General features: G+C 37.7%; 1 protein-coding gene across 1 annotated transcript; it reads left to right on the top strand.

The window, feature by feature from the left end:
- The first annotated feature begins 249 nt into the window (after positions 1-249).
- Positions 250-13,256, top strand: LOC139137955 (uncharacterized). Its single transcript, XM_070706191.1, has 6 exons — positions 250-392; positions 1,561-1,678; positions 2,790-2,986; positions 4,809-4,987; positions 10,487-10,634; positions 10,829-13,256. Exons 1-6 carry the CDS (start codon positions 293-295, stop codon positions 10,999-11,001), a joined length of 915 nt encoding a protein of 304 aa, XP_070562292.1. The 5' UTR covers positions 250-292; the 3' UTR covers positions 11,002-13,256.
- The last annotated feature ends 1,849 nt before the right edge of the window (positions 13,257-15,105 follow it).

The following is a 15,105-nucleotide window of genomic DNA, read 5'->3' as shown; positions in this document are numbered from 1 at the left end:
ATGTAATATTTATTATTACCGCCTGATTCTCTGCATCAATGTTCTAATTCAATTTGTAAGGAGGTCAGAAAGAGATTCATTTACCAAAATCCGTGTCAAACTCCCTGCACTGAAGCTGTGATTTTAATTGGTTGAACTTTGCAGCTCAAGAACGCACAGTGGCGCTTCTATCACGACACTGTCGGGGGTTGGGTTCCAATAAATTACAACTTCGTCACCGCGTTGGCTTCAGCAGATCTGATCACACAAGGCTGGCGGTCATGAAGAGAAGAGCGTTGGACTCCGAACTAGCATGATACTACCACGTGTGTTACATGGCAGGGATTCGTTTACTTCGGAGATGTTAAATCTATTAGTGGGAATTCGTGTCCTTGCATTTGTTTTGGTCAGAGGTAATTATGAATTCGTTTCATCAAGTAGTTGCATGAGTATAACAAGTAGTCATCATTAAGCACCAGTTTTCTAAAGAGGTTTCTTTGCACCTGGCTTATGCTCTTGTATGTAAATTCGCAGATTCCTTGATATACTGGTGTAATCAGTATTGCAACTGGGCTACTTCGTCAAAGCCTTATCTTCTATTTAACCGTGTCATTGTGTCATTTATTGAGTATTCACCTTGTTAGTTTAATCTGTGAATTAGTTAACACAAATTTTAGCGGGCATAAAGTGACTCGCTGATTGTTAGTAATAATGCTGGCTTGCAGGCTTATTATAGAAAGCCGTACCGACAAGCGGAATGTCTTTGAATTTCAGCACGCTCTTTGAAGATCAACAGGACTTTTTTAATAAACTGATCCAAAGGGGACTAATACCAAAGTTACAGCTGCTCGCTATCCAATGCTAATTAAGATCATTTTATAGTTCTTGACAAAGTCAGCTAAATTACTAACTAGGGCATAAACTGGTGAAAATTCACTGATCAGCTGCTCTTAGAATTCTGTATTGGCTACCCTCACTTAAGAAGCATGGAATCTCTTTGATCATGGCAAAATGTAAAAAAAGGGACGAGAGACTTCGATGACTTGTAATTAATGTGACACTTCTGGCTTCACTATATAATTACTTAATGGTTAGTACATATTGTTTACCGTAAAGTGATCTTATTCAATATCTTCAAAGCTTATTTAAGGTTGAGTCACTTAAAGGGTGTTGATTGTGTCCTCCCTGTGACAATTGATCAGTGTTTGTTTTCTTTACATTAGCTCCAGCAATAAAATATGCCCTTGCTCACTTTTTGTGCTTTGAACGGCAGCATGTATTCTAAGGAGGCTATACAAATGAACTTATCCCTATCATATCAAAATATTTGTTTAAATTTCATGTGTCAAATAAGTTTAGAATCGAAACTTTAGCAAAGAGTACAGTTAGCAGTCGACTTTGGAAAAAGGTAAGAGCCATGACTGCAATGTAAGAAGCGTTAAGGTTTTATTGCCTTGGAGGGGATTTGCAGATCATATATCACATGTTGTAATAAAAATATTGCATTTCGCAGTTTGGCAGTTCTATGCCGACATCCGTACAATATAACATTAGGAGGACATTCGTATGTTGCTTTATTAGGTGATGTTCCAACCAATGTGACATATGCTTGCCCTAATTTGAATTGCACTGTGACCTGGGATCCGCCTGTTGGCACAAGTGACAGTGGCACGGTGTTATACACCATATTCTATCAAGAGTAAGTAAATCATGAATCATTTTACTCCATTAAACATGCTAGAATGCTTTGAAGGTATGTGCCATGGTATTCTGTATGTAGGCAGCGTTACTAGGGCAAAAGCAAGGCGGAACTTTGCAACATAAGCAATTTAAACAAAATTGTTAGCTGAGAATCGTTGGTCTATACTGCTCCATATGACAGCGGAACAAAGTGCCTAGCCCACTTTGCCAACGTTTAATAAGGTCTGCACATAATTAATGAGGTATAACTGTTGTGAAAGTGATCAGCTGCTCGAGTAGGTACGATATATAAATTAATACCATACCTGTACCTATAGCAGATTCAGAGAAATAGGAAATTAGGTCAGACTCGCAAGTCGGCCGACAAGTTAGGGAGAGAAGTAGCCACATACGAAAAAATACGAAAGATACCAAAATTCTACCCTTTGTAGTTCCTGAGGTACATAAGATTATGTAAGAGGTCATTATAGCTCATCCCAAGGTTTGGTGAAAAACAAGTCTCTTATTGGTCATCATCTAAGAAAAATCAAACTCTAGCCCTTGCACTTTCTGATACGCGTGAAACCAAGCAACGGTCAACCAACAGGTTTTGATAATGTTTTCTTTGCATAGTGCTCAAGAGACAAATGAAACGAAACTTCTAGCCCATGTAGTTGCCGATTTAAAAGAAATTAGATCAACAGTTATCTATAACATGTTAAAAATGTACTGAATTAGAATGTGAATGATATTACTACACTTCAGATTCAATAGGCAGACACATGTATCGGGGATCGTATTATGAGAAGGATAATTGCCATTCTCTGACCAGTTCTAGTTAAATATAATAGCCATTTGAAAACAAAATTGCACGCAAGTGTGCATGAATCCCATGTTTCGTACAGCTTTGAAAAATCGGCCAGTCAACCCACTAAGATATTCATTGTACTGACAACATGCAGTAAGTGTACAACCTCGGTAATGTTATACAACTGTTTCTCATAACTCTAGGTGTATGCAGCATGAAGGAAGTCAGAAAAAACGTAGATGTATAATCAAACAAATTCTCAGCTGAGATACTTACGTTCAGAACTGTATTTCTACACGGTTGGTTTCAATTTTGCTTTCAGATTCTCTGATTGGATGCATGCTCCTCAAAAGTGGATACAGAAAGACGAATGTACCAACACATCGCTCACGTTTTGCCACTTGGGAGCAGACTTTGATGACGTTATTGGCACTTGGAGTGTGAGAGTAAAGGCTGTCAGGGAGGGCGACCATGATAATGACTCATTCACAGAAGTCAGCATTAGCCCATATTTCGATGGTAAGCTGTATCTTCAGTTTTAATACTTCGTCACAAAATCGGGTAGTACTTTTCTGACAAACAATAGGCCAGGTCAAACATGTTATGCGTTATACGACATTCATACATTACGGAAGTTCGTCAACATAAAGTCGATGAAGAAATAGTGAATAATTTTAAATATTCAGGCAAATATTTGGTTTTGTGTGTCCAGAAAAATATTAGTAAGAAACATGAAGAAAAAAACCATATCATCTCCATTTTTTTCCTATCAGGAAGGTTTGTATCAGTTCATATTGTCTGTAAGGATATTATTTCATTAGTGACACAGTCAAAACTCTGGCCGGTTTCTCTTTGTTTCATTAAGAATCTGCCTAGTCCAGTCTAGTTAATAAAAAGAGAAAAAGTTAACAATAATTCGCTCATATCTGTATATCTTTACTTATCACTGTTACGAAACTTGTTCTTGTGTTTACTGTGTTTTAAAGATTAAGTATTGCACGAAACCTTTAATAGATAAACACACTGCTTGCTTTGGTCTTTCCATACAAAGAACCGTGAATTTATTCCATATTCTGTGTGAAGTGTAGTCTGATTTTGCATTATCTTTACTGCCTCTGCCTAAAATACCTTACTTTTGTCAACATCACCCGTTTTTGTCAAACTTTTGACAGTAAATGTTTGATTGTAAAAGAAGGGTAGAAATATGTGGTTAATGTACAAAATATCAAGATATGGTCAATCTAAGTAAATATACGTTCGACAATCTTACCCAAAAGTCGACTTTAGTTTTATTCTTCTCGGTATTTATGCAAAGAGCCGGGTACATTTGCTCAAGTCAGTGTATCAAAATAATCGTTGTTAATTGCTGTAGAACACATTTGTCTAATTAATGTGTTTTGAATTTCACATATCCAATTACACATAGCTGAGTTTGCAACAATCACTGAAAACATATCAACTACTTTGGCAAATACATGATTCGCTGTTATATTGTTCAATTTATGGATTGTTTGAAGCCACTACTCTAACATGTATCACCCACTTTCATCATCATATTTCTTGATCAACAGCAATTCAAGAAAATATTAAAGGAATGGCCTATATTTTTACGTCTCTTTTGATATTTCCTGAGTCTAAACTCCAAATTTTGAACATCAAACACAGATATTACACCTGGGAACTGCATACAAAACTGTCATACATTGTTCAAGAAAGCGTCATTCGCTGTTAGGTACCATTTCTTGGTATAATAATTTTGATTCTCGTGTCAAGATTGAATCTCATTTACACTTGTCTCTCCGTTGTATCATCGTGCTCAATGACATTTGAAACAGCTTTAGTTTGCTTTTTACATTGGCACAGTAATAATGTGATTTTTCGTTCAAATGGACGGGAAATTTTTATTGCGATATTATTGACTGCTGTCGTTTTACCGTCTTCACCTGCTTTAAACTACAAAAAACCGATAGGACGAACCCTACTTTATAAATAACCTTTGAACTTCTCGATATCGACAACTTCTGCCCGCTTTCTGTCTTGCTTATATCAATGGGTCCTTGGCGAATTACTACTCTTTTAGTGTTTGAATATACCCAGAATGGATTGTATTGTTCCTGAAATAATTCGTCATAATAACGAAACAACAACAAACAATAGATGTATACCTGTAGCTTCTAATCATTTCAGTTATGTAGTAGTGTTGATACTGTCGTGGGAATGAAAACTAAAAGCATTTGTGTGCGTCAAATTTGCATCGGCCTTATCGGAAGCCAATGACACACAGAAAAGTATTGACAAATACTGTGTATTGCCTTTAATGATACAAACATTGTTCTTGCAGCAACGCTTGAAGCAGCAGAGATCACAAACATCTCTACAACAACTCGATCTATTTTCCTTCGTTGGCTATCACCTCACACACCCTATATTCATTCTAATGGGAATCGAATGCGCATGACAGATTATTATACTATTTTTTATAATATAACCTACTGCATTCCTTTCGATCCAAGTTCATGCGTAAGTATTAAGTATTATTATGAGTACAACAGTATAACAACTTTCTTGTCTTTTTATCTTAATACATGTATGACAATTACAGCTTATACAGGGTAGGAAAAACATTTCTGTACATGGAAAATCGTGAGAACACTGCACATATAACCTCGATATTTATTGTGTACGCAGCTCTTCTGTAGTATACATTTTTATTCAGCAATGTGATACTCTTGAAATATGAAAATGGTCAAAAAACGTTGACAATGTCAAACATCAAAAACTAATGGTCAAATTATATGGACATCAGGTATAAAGGTCCAGGGATGTGCTAACAAGGATGGTGCAAATTAGAACGAAAATGTATCTACATTTTTCAGATATTGTCCTGGTTTTCCTTGAGGTAATTGTCATATGGCTTGCATGGAAGATTTTCCCTATAGTTCTTGGTTTTATCCATGGACAGAGCGTAGCAAGGCCAGGTTTTCCAAAGCAGAAAAGAAAATTAACCGAGCTGCTGCAAGCAACTGATTGGCTTAGAGATAATCCAGCATGTCTGGCACGCTCTGAGTTGTGCCAATTTGACATCAGGGGTAAAAGTTAGCACGTCGGTCAAAGCTTACTCACAACAATTTTGCAGTGTTATATTGAATGTTAAATCAATGCAAATTTGTAAGCAGAACAAACAATTCAATTATGGTACAATTTGGCGTTGTAAAAATTACCTGTATATGTTCTTCGAGCAATAAAATTTTGCGTAATACTGTTCGTAAAATGCCTTCTCATTTAATTCAATACGTTCTGATTACGCTGTGTCAAATAAACTAGCATGTATGTGCATATCTAAACTACTTTACCTTTTCTTGTCACGCATGTTGCTCCCCAAAATTCTATGTGTGAACATACAGATCTGGCTAATTTTCCAATTCCGCTACAGGTTGTGCTGTGGTCATGGAAGCACATATGATTAGTTAGCCGAGTAACTTTACCTAAATACGCACTCAATTTCCCAAGCACCATTAAAGAGGCACTCCCACTTGGTAACATTTTTAAAAAACATTTTTTTAATGCCAACGGTCGATATTTGACGTGGCCACACAGTACGCCGCGCGAGTGGTATGCGTCTATGCATACCACTCGACGGCCGCTATGTATCAACCGCACCTATACGAATTCTGGTGGAATCAAACTTTGTTTTCCGTTTATTCTCAGAGTCAGTAAGACTCGGCTTTCCCCCAGGGGGCATGACCGATCACCGATGCGAGTGGTACTGTGTCATACAGCAGCGTAAACGAAGACTCGTACTCCATAGCTTAGTTGACAATGGCCCAAGTGCCGAACGTTCGATGTTCGAAAGCTGAATTTAGGTGGGCCACCGGAATTCAAACTTTTACTTTTTTGAGTTCATGTCTTTATCGATATCTCGCGATCCGCGCGCAGTCGCCACGTCAATTATCGACCTTTGGCATTTATAAAATGTGCTTCAAAATGTTACCAAGTGGGAGTGCCACTTTAATGGAAAGGGTCTTGTGTGCAGCAGAGCAGCTATTTGTGGGTAAGCCTAATTCACGTTCCACGTGCCGCGTGCCGCGTGCCACGCACCGCGTGCCGCGAGCCAGAAGTAGGTGCATTTTCACTCAAATTTAATTCATTGGTTCATTTTCATTAATAAATCAACATTCGGGCTTCAACGCCGCCTTCTAAACGCATGAACTGGGGACCAGCGAATGATTAGCGAATTCTGTGCATATGCAGAAAGGGACTCGAGAGAAATTATTGGGAGCGAGGGCCAGTATTTTTCAAAATCACACTGCACGTAAATTTGTAACATTAAAAATTGATCAGTCTAAATTCTGTACATTGATTTTGTACACAGACCATATGTTAAGGTTGCTATATTGCAAATATCTAGGTCCTATGGTGTCTATCGAACTGTGACTGGTATGGGCGTAAACCTATTGACAGGTATCAATCAAAACGTTGCAAACAGGTTTATATTGTGGGCAAGTCCACAATCCTGCCAACTTGTTTCAATCAAAATGTTACCAAAACGCTGTATTTCGCACGCGTGCAAGTAAACCACAGTCCCATCACAACACATAGGCTGCGGGCAGGCCCACCATGAACGCGATAGGCATACTCGTGTCAGGCCAGGTCAACATTGATTTTCGAAACATGATACAGTCTTGGCCAGTCTTGGAGTCATATCACGGGCAAAAGACGACTCTCTCTTTATACCTCCATGCGTAAACAAATGCGTTTCCAGTTAACCACTGTGATGCTAACCAGAGGCTTTCCTTCCTTGTTCAACGAATTTCAGGCTGGAACCACGGTCCCTCCACAAACGTACATGTGACTGAAGGGCCCACTATCGCATAAGGCCGCGTTCAAAAAAAAGTGGTGGGGGGCTGGAGGAATTCAGGGGGAGATTCGAAAATTTTTGGGGTAGTCGAGGGGGGGACTTGAAAGTTTTGCTCTGCCTATAGGGGGGGGACCTGAAAATATTTTGACTCCCAACATTTTGATGTCGTCCAATGGTTCTAATGTTAGTAATAATTAAACAAAATCTAGAACCGTTTTGTCATATTTTATGTCTTTAATCTCGAAAAAGTCTAAAAATGTATGAATGCCATTAAATTTTCGTAGAACAAGTTGGCTTTGTAATGGGGCAGGAGCTACAACTGTTGATAATTTTTCAATATTTCTATGCAATGTATCAAACACAGTTTCTTGGTGTCTCTCTACAGCATGCTGCTGAAAAACACAATATTCAGTTTGTCAACAAAGCCCGTTTGTCTAAATACTGGTGATAATTGAATGATGCAAATGCACGGTACACGTAGGCTGTGTTGACAAGCTGACTACTGGATAGCTCAACATTCTGTAGGGAGTAGAACAAGAACAAAATTGTATAAATTGAACAAAAATATTGTCAAAATAAAAAGTTAATACAACTACTGCCCTGCTACTACATACTGGCAGTGACAGTGATACATGTAGCTCTGACTCTGATGTAGTTTAAGAAGAGTTTCGTTCATAGGACACTCAATTGACAGTGAAACATACATCTACTTGTACACAAGATCCAGCCAGAGAGCAACACATAGAAGACTAGGGGACTAACAGTTACCATGGATTTTTGAATTCTGGCATATGAGAACAATAAAATATTGGAGGAAAAAAATGGGGTCACCATACTTGATCTTATACAAATGTACGATGAAAAGTCAGTTTTTCTAAAATCACTTAAAATCAATATATAAAACCATTCATTTCAAGTTCATGCAGTGAATGAAATTTTCACATCTCATTGTACCAATAACACAAAAGTAAAATTTTGAACAGTAAAGACTCTAATTTAAATGGATAAATGTGTGACTAAATGGAATCTTTTATTTTTTATCAAATTTGCCATTATTACACCCAAAATTTCTGAGATTAAAACATTAATTTAATGGAATATTTTAACCTTTCAGTATTGTCAATTTTGTAAAACATTTTATAAGTGGCATCTAAGTAGTATATGTCTTGTACTTTTGAAAACAAATTTTCGGTAGGTCACTGTGCTCATTTTTTCACAATTTGGTTAAACGTAGCTAGGAATAGCCAATTTTCATACTCTCTCATGATTGCCATTTTGTGTGCTTTTCAGCTGGTGCCATTGAACTGGCCAGAGTTGGATAAACTCAAGTCGGCTTAGACTAAGAAATCCAAAAAGTTCACTGATGCATTTAAAAATGAATCAATTTAAGAACTTGCCCTAGTAATACGGCTCTACGACCTGCTGATAAGAGGTAGTGTTGAACATTTGCGTGCAGAACGACACATTACATGTTTTTTTTTACTCTGCGTGCATTCCTTATAAATATGCGGCTATATGGTAATTTGGGGGGGACTTGAAAATTTTTGAGGGTATTGAGGGGGGATCTGAAAAAAATAAGATTTCAATCGCGATTCCTCCAGCCCCCCCCCCTCACCATTTTTTTTGAATGCGGCCTAACGGTGATGAAAGCCTGTTTGATTCGATGCATTGTGCAGGATAAGGACTCTGCCTCAGCCGATTTTCAGTGCAGTGGCGTTCCAACGCATAGGGCGATACTATTCGTTAAGGGGCAGAAATCAGCACGTGTTGCAATAAAAAGCCGCTAAAATTAGAAATGTCATGGATATTCCCATGGAACAAAGTGAATTTTCCACACTCCAGACATGCCGCATATCAGATCTCGGGGGAATACTGTTGTTGCAATTCAAACTGGATTAAGAGAACAAAGATATAGAGCGTATCGTTAACTTCAGTTATCACGGTAATTACAGGGGAATGTTGATAACAACACAAAGCGGTCTTCCTACATGGCTGCTGCTCTCTTCCCTTTCAGTCCATTGCACGTTATGGAATACGATTTTCAGTATCTCTGGTTTGTGAGGCCGGAAATATTTCCACTCTTTTTGTCTCGAGTAAACTATTTTGTGTTCTAAATTTTAGCATGGCTGGTAAGATTAGTGCTTATGACAGAAAATCCATGGCTTCAAACTAAGCCATGCTGATGGTTTGTAGTATTCCACAATTGCAGCGTTTTGTGACGCAACTCGCAACATTGCACCAAAGGCGGGAAAATAGAGAATAACTTAAATTATCAGCCAATAGTATTTCACTTTGTCTTTTCGGCATCGACTTTGAGTGTGCTTTCGACCTAGCGATCACGTGAACCGATAGCGTATCCCGTAGTAGCCAACTTTTCTACCTGCACGCTGTGTTATTAGCGTAACATTTGTTGTTCCGCATTACTTCAATTTACTTTCTGGTAATGAAAACAATTACTGACACCCTTTCCCAAATATCACGGTCTTTACATGCCAATAAATTTGAATACAATGAGAACACGGCCGGTGGCAAACTTCTCCGCTCTGCGACAACTCGGCTCCGAGACAAAGTCGGCCTCTCTGTGTGTAGAGGTGTCGAAATTGGTCAAACTCTAAAGACTTTATTCCATCTAAATAATTTCAATCCCCAACTTTTGTAAGTTTGGCGTAACAAAGGTAGTGTTGAGATGGATAATGTGGTGTTGCCTGAATATACTCTGAGCATGTATAAACTAACGCAATTCCTAGATTCCGTATACTCTTTTTAATTTGGCCCTCCCTCCCATCCTATAATTTCTCACGAGTCCCTGGTACGCGGCACGTGAATTAGGCTTACCCGCTATTTGTAGGGATTCTTGTCATATCACGTTTATATCGTCCCTTTAATTTTGGGCTACGTCGAACATGGGTAAGGAGAAAGCTAAGGTGTGCTCCGTTGACAGTCTTTGACATTCTCTCTCTCTCTCTCTCTCTCTCTCTCTCTCTCTCTCTCAGTATAAAGATATATATATATATATATATATATATATATATATATATATATATATATATATATATATATATATATATATATATATATATATATATATATATATTGATGCGGCTAATTCAGATCGACGTACTACTGTACCTAAGGATTAGAGATGATTTTTCGCCTTACAGGTTGCTGTTGATACCGGCTCGTCTGAGTTTGTGACTATCAATGAGAAAATTATCCCGTCGACTACATATGAAATAACGTTGCAGGGAAGAATTTTGGGTTATCATGATGGAGATCCTGTAAAAGTGACAGTAACAACAGATAAAGAGGGTAAGGAATCAATGTCCTTGGATGGACTTTGCATTTGAACAAATCTTACGTACATATGTCATTGAGTATGACAAGGAAATATTAATTTCTTATCTACGAAATTTGCATAATCCTTTTTTAAAAAATTAAATATTCAATGCTAGTCGTGCAAATACAAACTCTCTTTTGAATCACTTCCTCAATGTGGTTTGCAGGTAACAAGAGGATTATGACAGTGGTCGCAGTACTTGTTCCTTTGATGGCATTGTGTTTCTGTACCCTGTATTATTGCTATAAACATCGAGTCTTTATCCGCGAGTATTGCTTCAGGTCAACAGGTAAAAACGATTTCAGTGAACACATGGTAAGACAGCTCTATTCTATGTAGTTTGCGGATTACAGAAATGCCGATGAGCGGGAAATCACTTATATGAAATAAATCATTGCAGATGGTATATTTGAGGACAAAATTGACCTTGTGGCCTCTACATTGTGTTCTCGTGAATATGTAGTACATATACCTGAATGGTGTCCTTTTATTTCCTCTGTTTGACAATGGAGTTGATGTTGTATTACTACTGCCTGGCTACTTGATGAAAGGATGATCTCTTAAACAGGTGTAAAGGTGTAATTACTGCGTATAAAAACTGATTAACTTTTCTGTACACATTGCACAAACTATTACCATTTTTAAAGTCAATTCTCCCACTATCACTGTCTTTAGAGGCTCTGGCTGACAATTGTAATAGTGCGAGACATACTCGAGTCAAGAGCATGCGATGCATTTTTGTATGTTAGTTTTAAGAAAGCAATAAGGAGTGAAAAGCTACCACGTATCCCGGTAAGGTAATGTCTATGATATCCGAGATGGTTGGGAATTATACATTTGTGACTGTCAGTCAATTTCTTTTCTGTAAAGAGAGTAATCCGCTTTTTGGCGCTATTTGTCAAAGGCACACCAGACGGGTGGCAAAGCTATTTATTAGTAAGTTATTTATTGGAATTATGATTTCATGTTCAAGTTTACAGTTTTTGAGCAAATTCTGACCTGTTTTGGTCTAAACGCCTCATTTTCTGAAGTTGTTTTTCTTACACGTTCACTATTTGTTTCCAAATCTTATAGTGTTATCACTTTAATTTCATCTAAAGGCATATATTTTCAGTTAGTGTTGAACATTCTTCTTTGCCTTGCCTTGAAAAGAACATGAGCAGAGTTTTGCTCATTTGTTTTCTCATGTGTTATTTGGAGAAGTAATGCACTTATTTTTTTTTATTTTTAGCGAAGGTGGGTTACTTTCAGTAGCAGTTTCTCTAATTTGAAAATATTATAGATTGGATTGTATTTGATTTCTGTTTACTGTGACAACTACTCTTAAGCGTCGTGTCATATCGGGCAATGAAAGTCTGCATGTGAATTCAACAGTGTAGTTTCATAAAATAATGAACCATTTCAGTTGTATTCAAGTTAACTACACTTTTCAGTCTCCAGATGTGTCCCCTATTTTAGATATAATGCGAAATATTTTCACTGACAAAAATTGAGTTTGTCTTTTAAGTGATAATAGAATATATATAGTGTATTTTCCGTATGGGGTGTATGTTAAGGGTATCTCTATTCCTTTCTCTTTTAGGATGATGTGCTTAGTGATAGACCCGCTTCCCCGTCTTATGACGAATCTTTCCAGTATGACACACTTAACGATACATCAGTATCGACATCAACGTACCACATTCGTGAACGCATGGCTGATGATGTAACAGAGACTTCCCCTTCACTTGATACCGATCATATAAACAAAAACCTTGCCCCACCCTAACGAGAATATCATGAATGGAGAGTGTTAAAATGATCCCTTACCATCTTTGGAAGATATCCCCATATCAGCCCCAACATCCGTCGCCAGCCCTGGCACAGCAGATATAGACCAGATAGCAAAATACTGTGTATCTATTAGTGAAAATCTGAGATCAACCGTTGACAATTCAAATGTAGTGGGTACCTATGAAAGGTTTAGAGACGCGAGTGCTGATGGTAGTCATGTTGGTGCGGAAGGAGAGCAAGCTAGCAGCAGTTCAGTTGAAACCCCCAGCAGATGTCCGGAGACGTTTTGTGAATCTGAGGGCCGGGAAGATAGAGGTCAGAGGACAAGACTGGAAGTGACATGAATAACATCAGTGATGCGCAATTTGAAGAAAACACCAGGACGTATCAAAATATAATTCTTTTGCAGCTCACCAACTTTAATATTTCGATAATACCAGCTCAAAAGGCAATGCAAAAAACAGCAATAGAACAGATATATCTAAGTGTATTCAATCTCAGTTGGTGACAAACACATGTAATTGATACAAACCTATATGAGAGATCTTTCACGTCAGAGATCAACAAAGAGAAGCCGTCAAATGATAATATGATTGTTCTTAGTTCCTTTCTTGACATTCCTGCAGAAGTTTATAAATCTGAATCAGGGGAAACTCAGTCTCATTTCTCCTCAAAGACTTCATTAAGATGACACTTCGGACATTGACCTGCTGATTAGTGACAACACGGCTAACACGGGAGCTCTTAATGGTGCCATTCAAATCCAACATCATATTAAAATCATCGTGCCGAAAGATAAAAGCAAATAAATTGTGAAATTCAGTGAGCCACACAATGGTGATGCTGTTCAACGGGAAATATACATTCCTTACATTTCTTTACCAGTGTTCTTGACTTTGGGCGTCGTTTACCAGTGATGCACAAGGTAGTACTTCGCAGCAGGGTAATCAAACCAACCATTCTTTTGAACGACAAAAAACACTTCGTTTTGTGTCTAACTTTGAACTCTACTGAAAATGGCATTCCTCCTGCTAATTTGTATGATGCATGGAAGGATATATATAGCACTGTGGAAGATAATGAATAAAAGTCGGACACATGAACTTTTTTACATCACCATGATTGCGAGGTGTTCATTTTGACTGTCGTTAAGGAACTTTCGTGCAGCAGGAGAAGTAAGGAATCATGAAAATAGAGACTTAAACGAATCAATTTAATGTCTTATATCAATTCTTAGTAGATATACTCACTGAAAATTGTCTAATAATGTTTACCAATATTTGTTATGTTACTCAAGAGTTAATCCTAGCATATCATAATCAGCCACCTGATATTTCAAACATCCAACAGACGAAGATGAATTCAAGCACATTTTCAATCTGAACCCCCTTAAACGTTGTCGACCAAACCGTCTGCTTGAAAATGTTCAGATTAAAAAAGTTTAACCCCATGTCCATTAAATCAATATTAACAGCATGAAAACTGGTTCAGCGCCCTCTGACGGAGGTAGCTTTCAAATCTGAGATAGTTTTACTTGTCTGTGGTGCACTGGTTTCCTGTCAGGGGATAAATTTACATGCTTAAGTGTTATAGCGTTCGTCCAAATACCATTCACTAAAATCGACTTCAGTACGGAAATACCGAACACTTTGAACAAATAAGCTTATGCACGCTATGGACTTGAACAAACCATAGTTGCATTGAGAAACAGATTAATCTGTCACAGGTTTGCCACATATTCTGAAATTCTAGATTGGGCTTGCATATCGTAACCAACTCCAAACATTTAAGTGATATTTATTTGGCAAGTACGGTATTTGCCTCTGTGTGACCATTGATATTAGTATTTGAAGAGCCGCCTTGCTGATTGCCACGGAATTTCTTTTGCGACTGGAACGGAGCGTACAGATATTGTGAATATTGTATGGCTAAATATCGACAAGGAAACACAAACGTAAATTCGAACATTGTTCAGTCTTAAGTATTGACATTTGACACTGACTTTCTCTCCCATCTTCTGAAATCATTTTCTAGCAAGGCTCAACAGGAGTTAAAATGTGAGCGTCAAGCAAAAGTTGGGATACGTTTCGTCTAAGATTACACTGCTACACACATGAATGTGTGTGTTAAAAACTAAAAATAGAGTTAGCTTACATTAGCTGGGAGATTCATGAGATCAATGCGCGCAACCGATAAGGAAACATTTTGATTCACAACCGTCCAACAAGACAGCAGAGACAGGTGGTCGGATTGATATCTAGATTTGGTGTTTTTGGCGTTGCTATTCAGTATCTGGCGTTATTGACATTAAAAGGTGTTAAAATTATTCCTTTTGAAACGCCTAATAAATCATATCATCTTTGGTTTTAAGAACATAGCTTTGAACGTTTGAAATTTTAAAATTGTCATCAGCGATAGTTCGAGATAAAACATCATTTTGTAGTATTGTCCTTCGATTAGAGCGTATAGTTGCAAGCAATAAAATCACGTGCACATTCTTTTAGGATGGCAAACTTTCGTTTACGGCTAACAGCTGCCAGCAAAGTACAATATCATCACGCACGCGTTCTTTTTGGGTCGAAAAATGCAGTATAGTCTTGTAATAAACATTTAGATGATATTGTCGACATACAATAACAATGCGATAAATAAGTTGAGGTATGCGGATAA

Source organism: Ptychodera flava, chromosome 8, assembly GCF_041260155.1.
Source record: "Ptychodera flava strain L36383 chromosome 8, AS_Pfla_20210202, whole genome shotgun sequence".
Classification (NCBI taxonomy): domain Eukaryota; kingdom Metazoa; phylum Hemichordata; class Enteropneusta; family Ptychoderidae; genus Ptychodera; species Ptychodera flava.
The sequence above is the reverse complement of the archived record's forward strand: the minus strand, read 5'-3'. Positions and strand labels throughout refer to the sequence as shown.

What these genes read in the sequence shown, in the direction of transcription:
- LOC139137955 (XM_070706191.1), top strand. Translation starts at nt 293, where the DNA reads ATGATACTACCACGTGTGTTACATGGCAGGGATTCGTTTACTTCGGAG. An exon ending in CATTAGCCCATATTTCGATG is followed by an intron (nt 2,987 to 4,808) that starts GTAAGCTGTATC and finishes TTGTTCTTGCAG; the next exon opens with CAACGCTTGAAGCAGCAGAG. An exon ending in CTTTCGATCCAAGTTCATGC is followed by an intron (nt 4,988 to 10,486) that starts GTAAGTATTAAG and finishes TTCGCCTTACAG; the next exon opens with GTTGCTGTTGATACCGGCTC.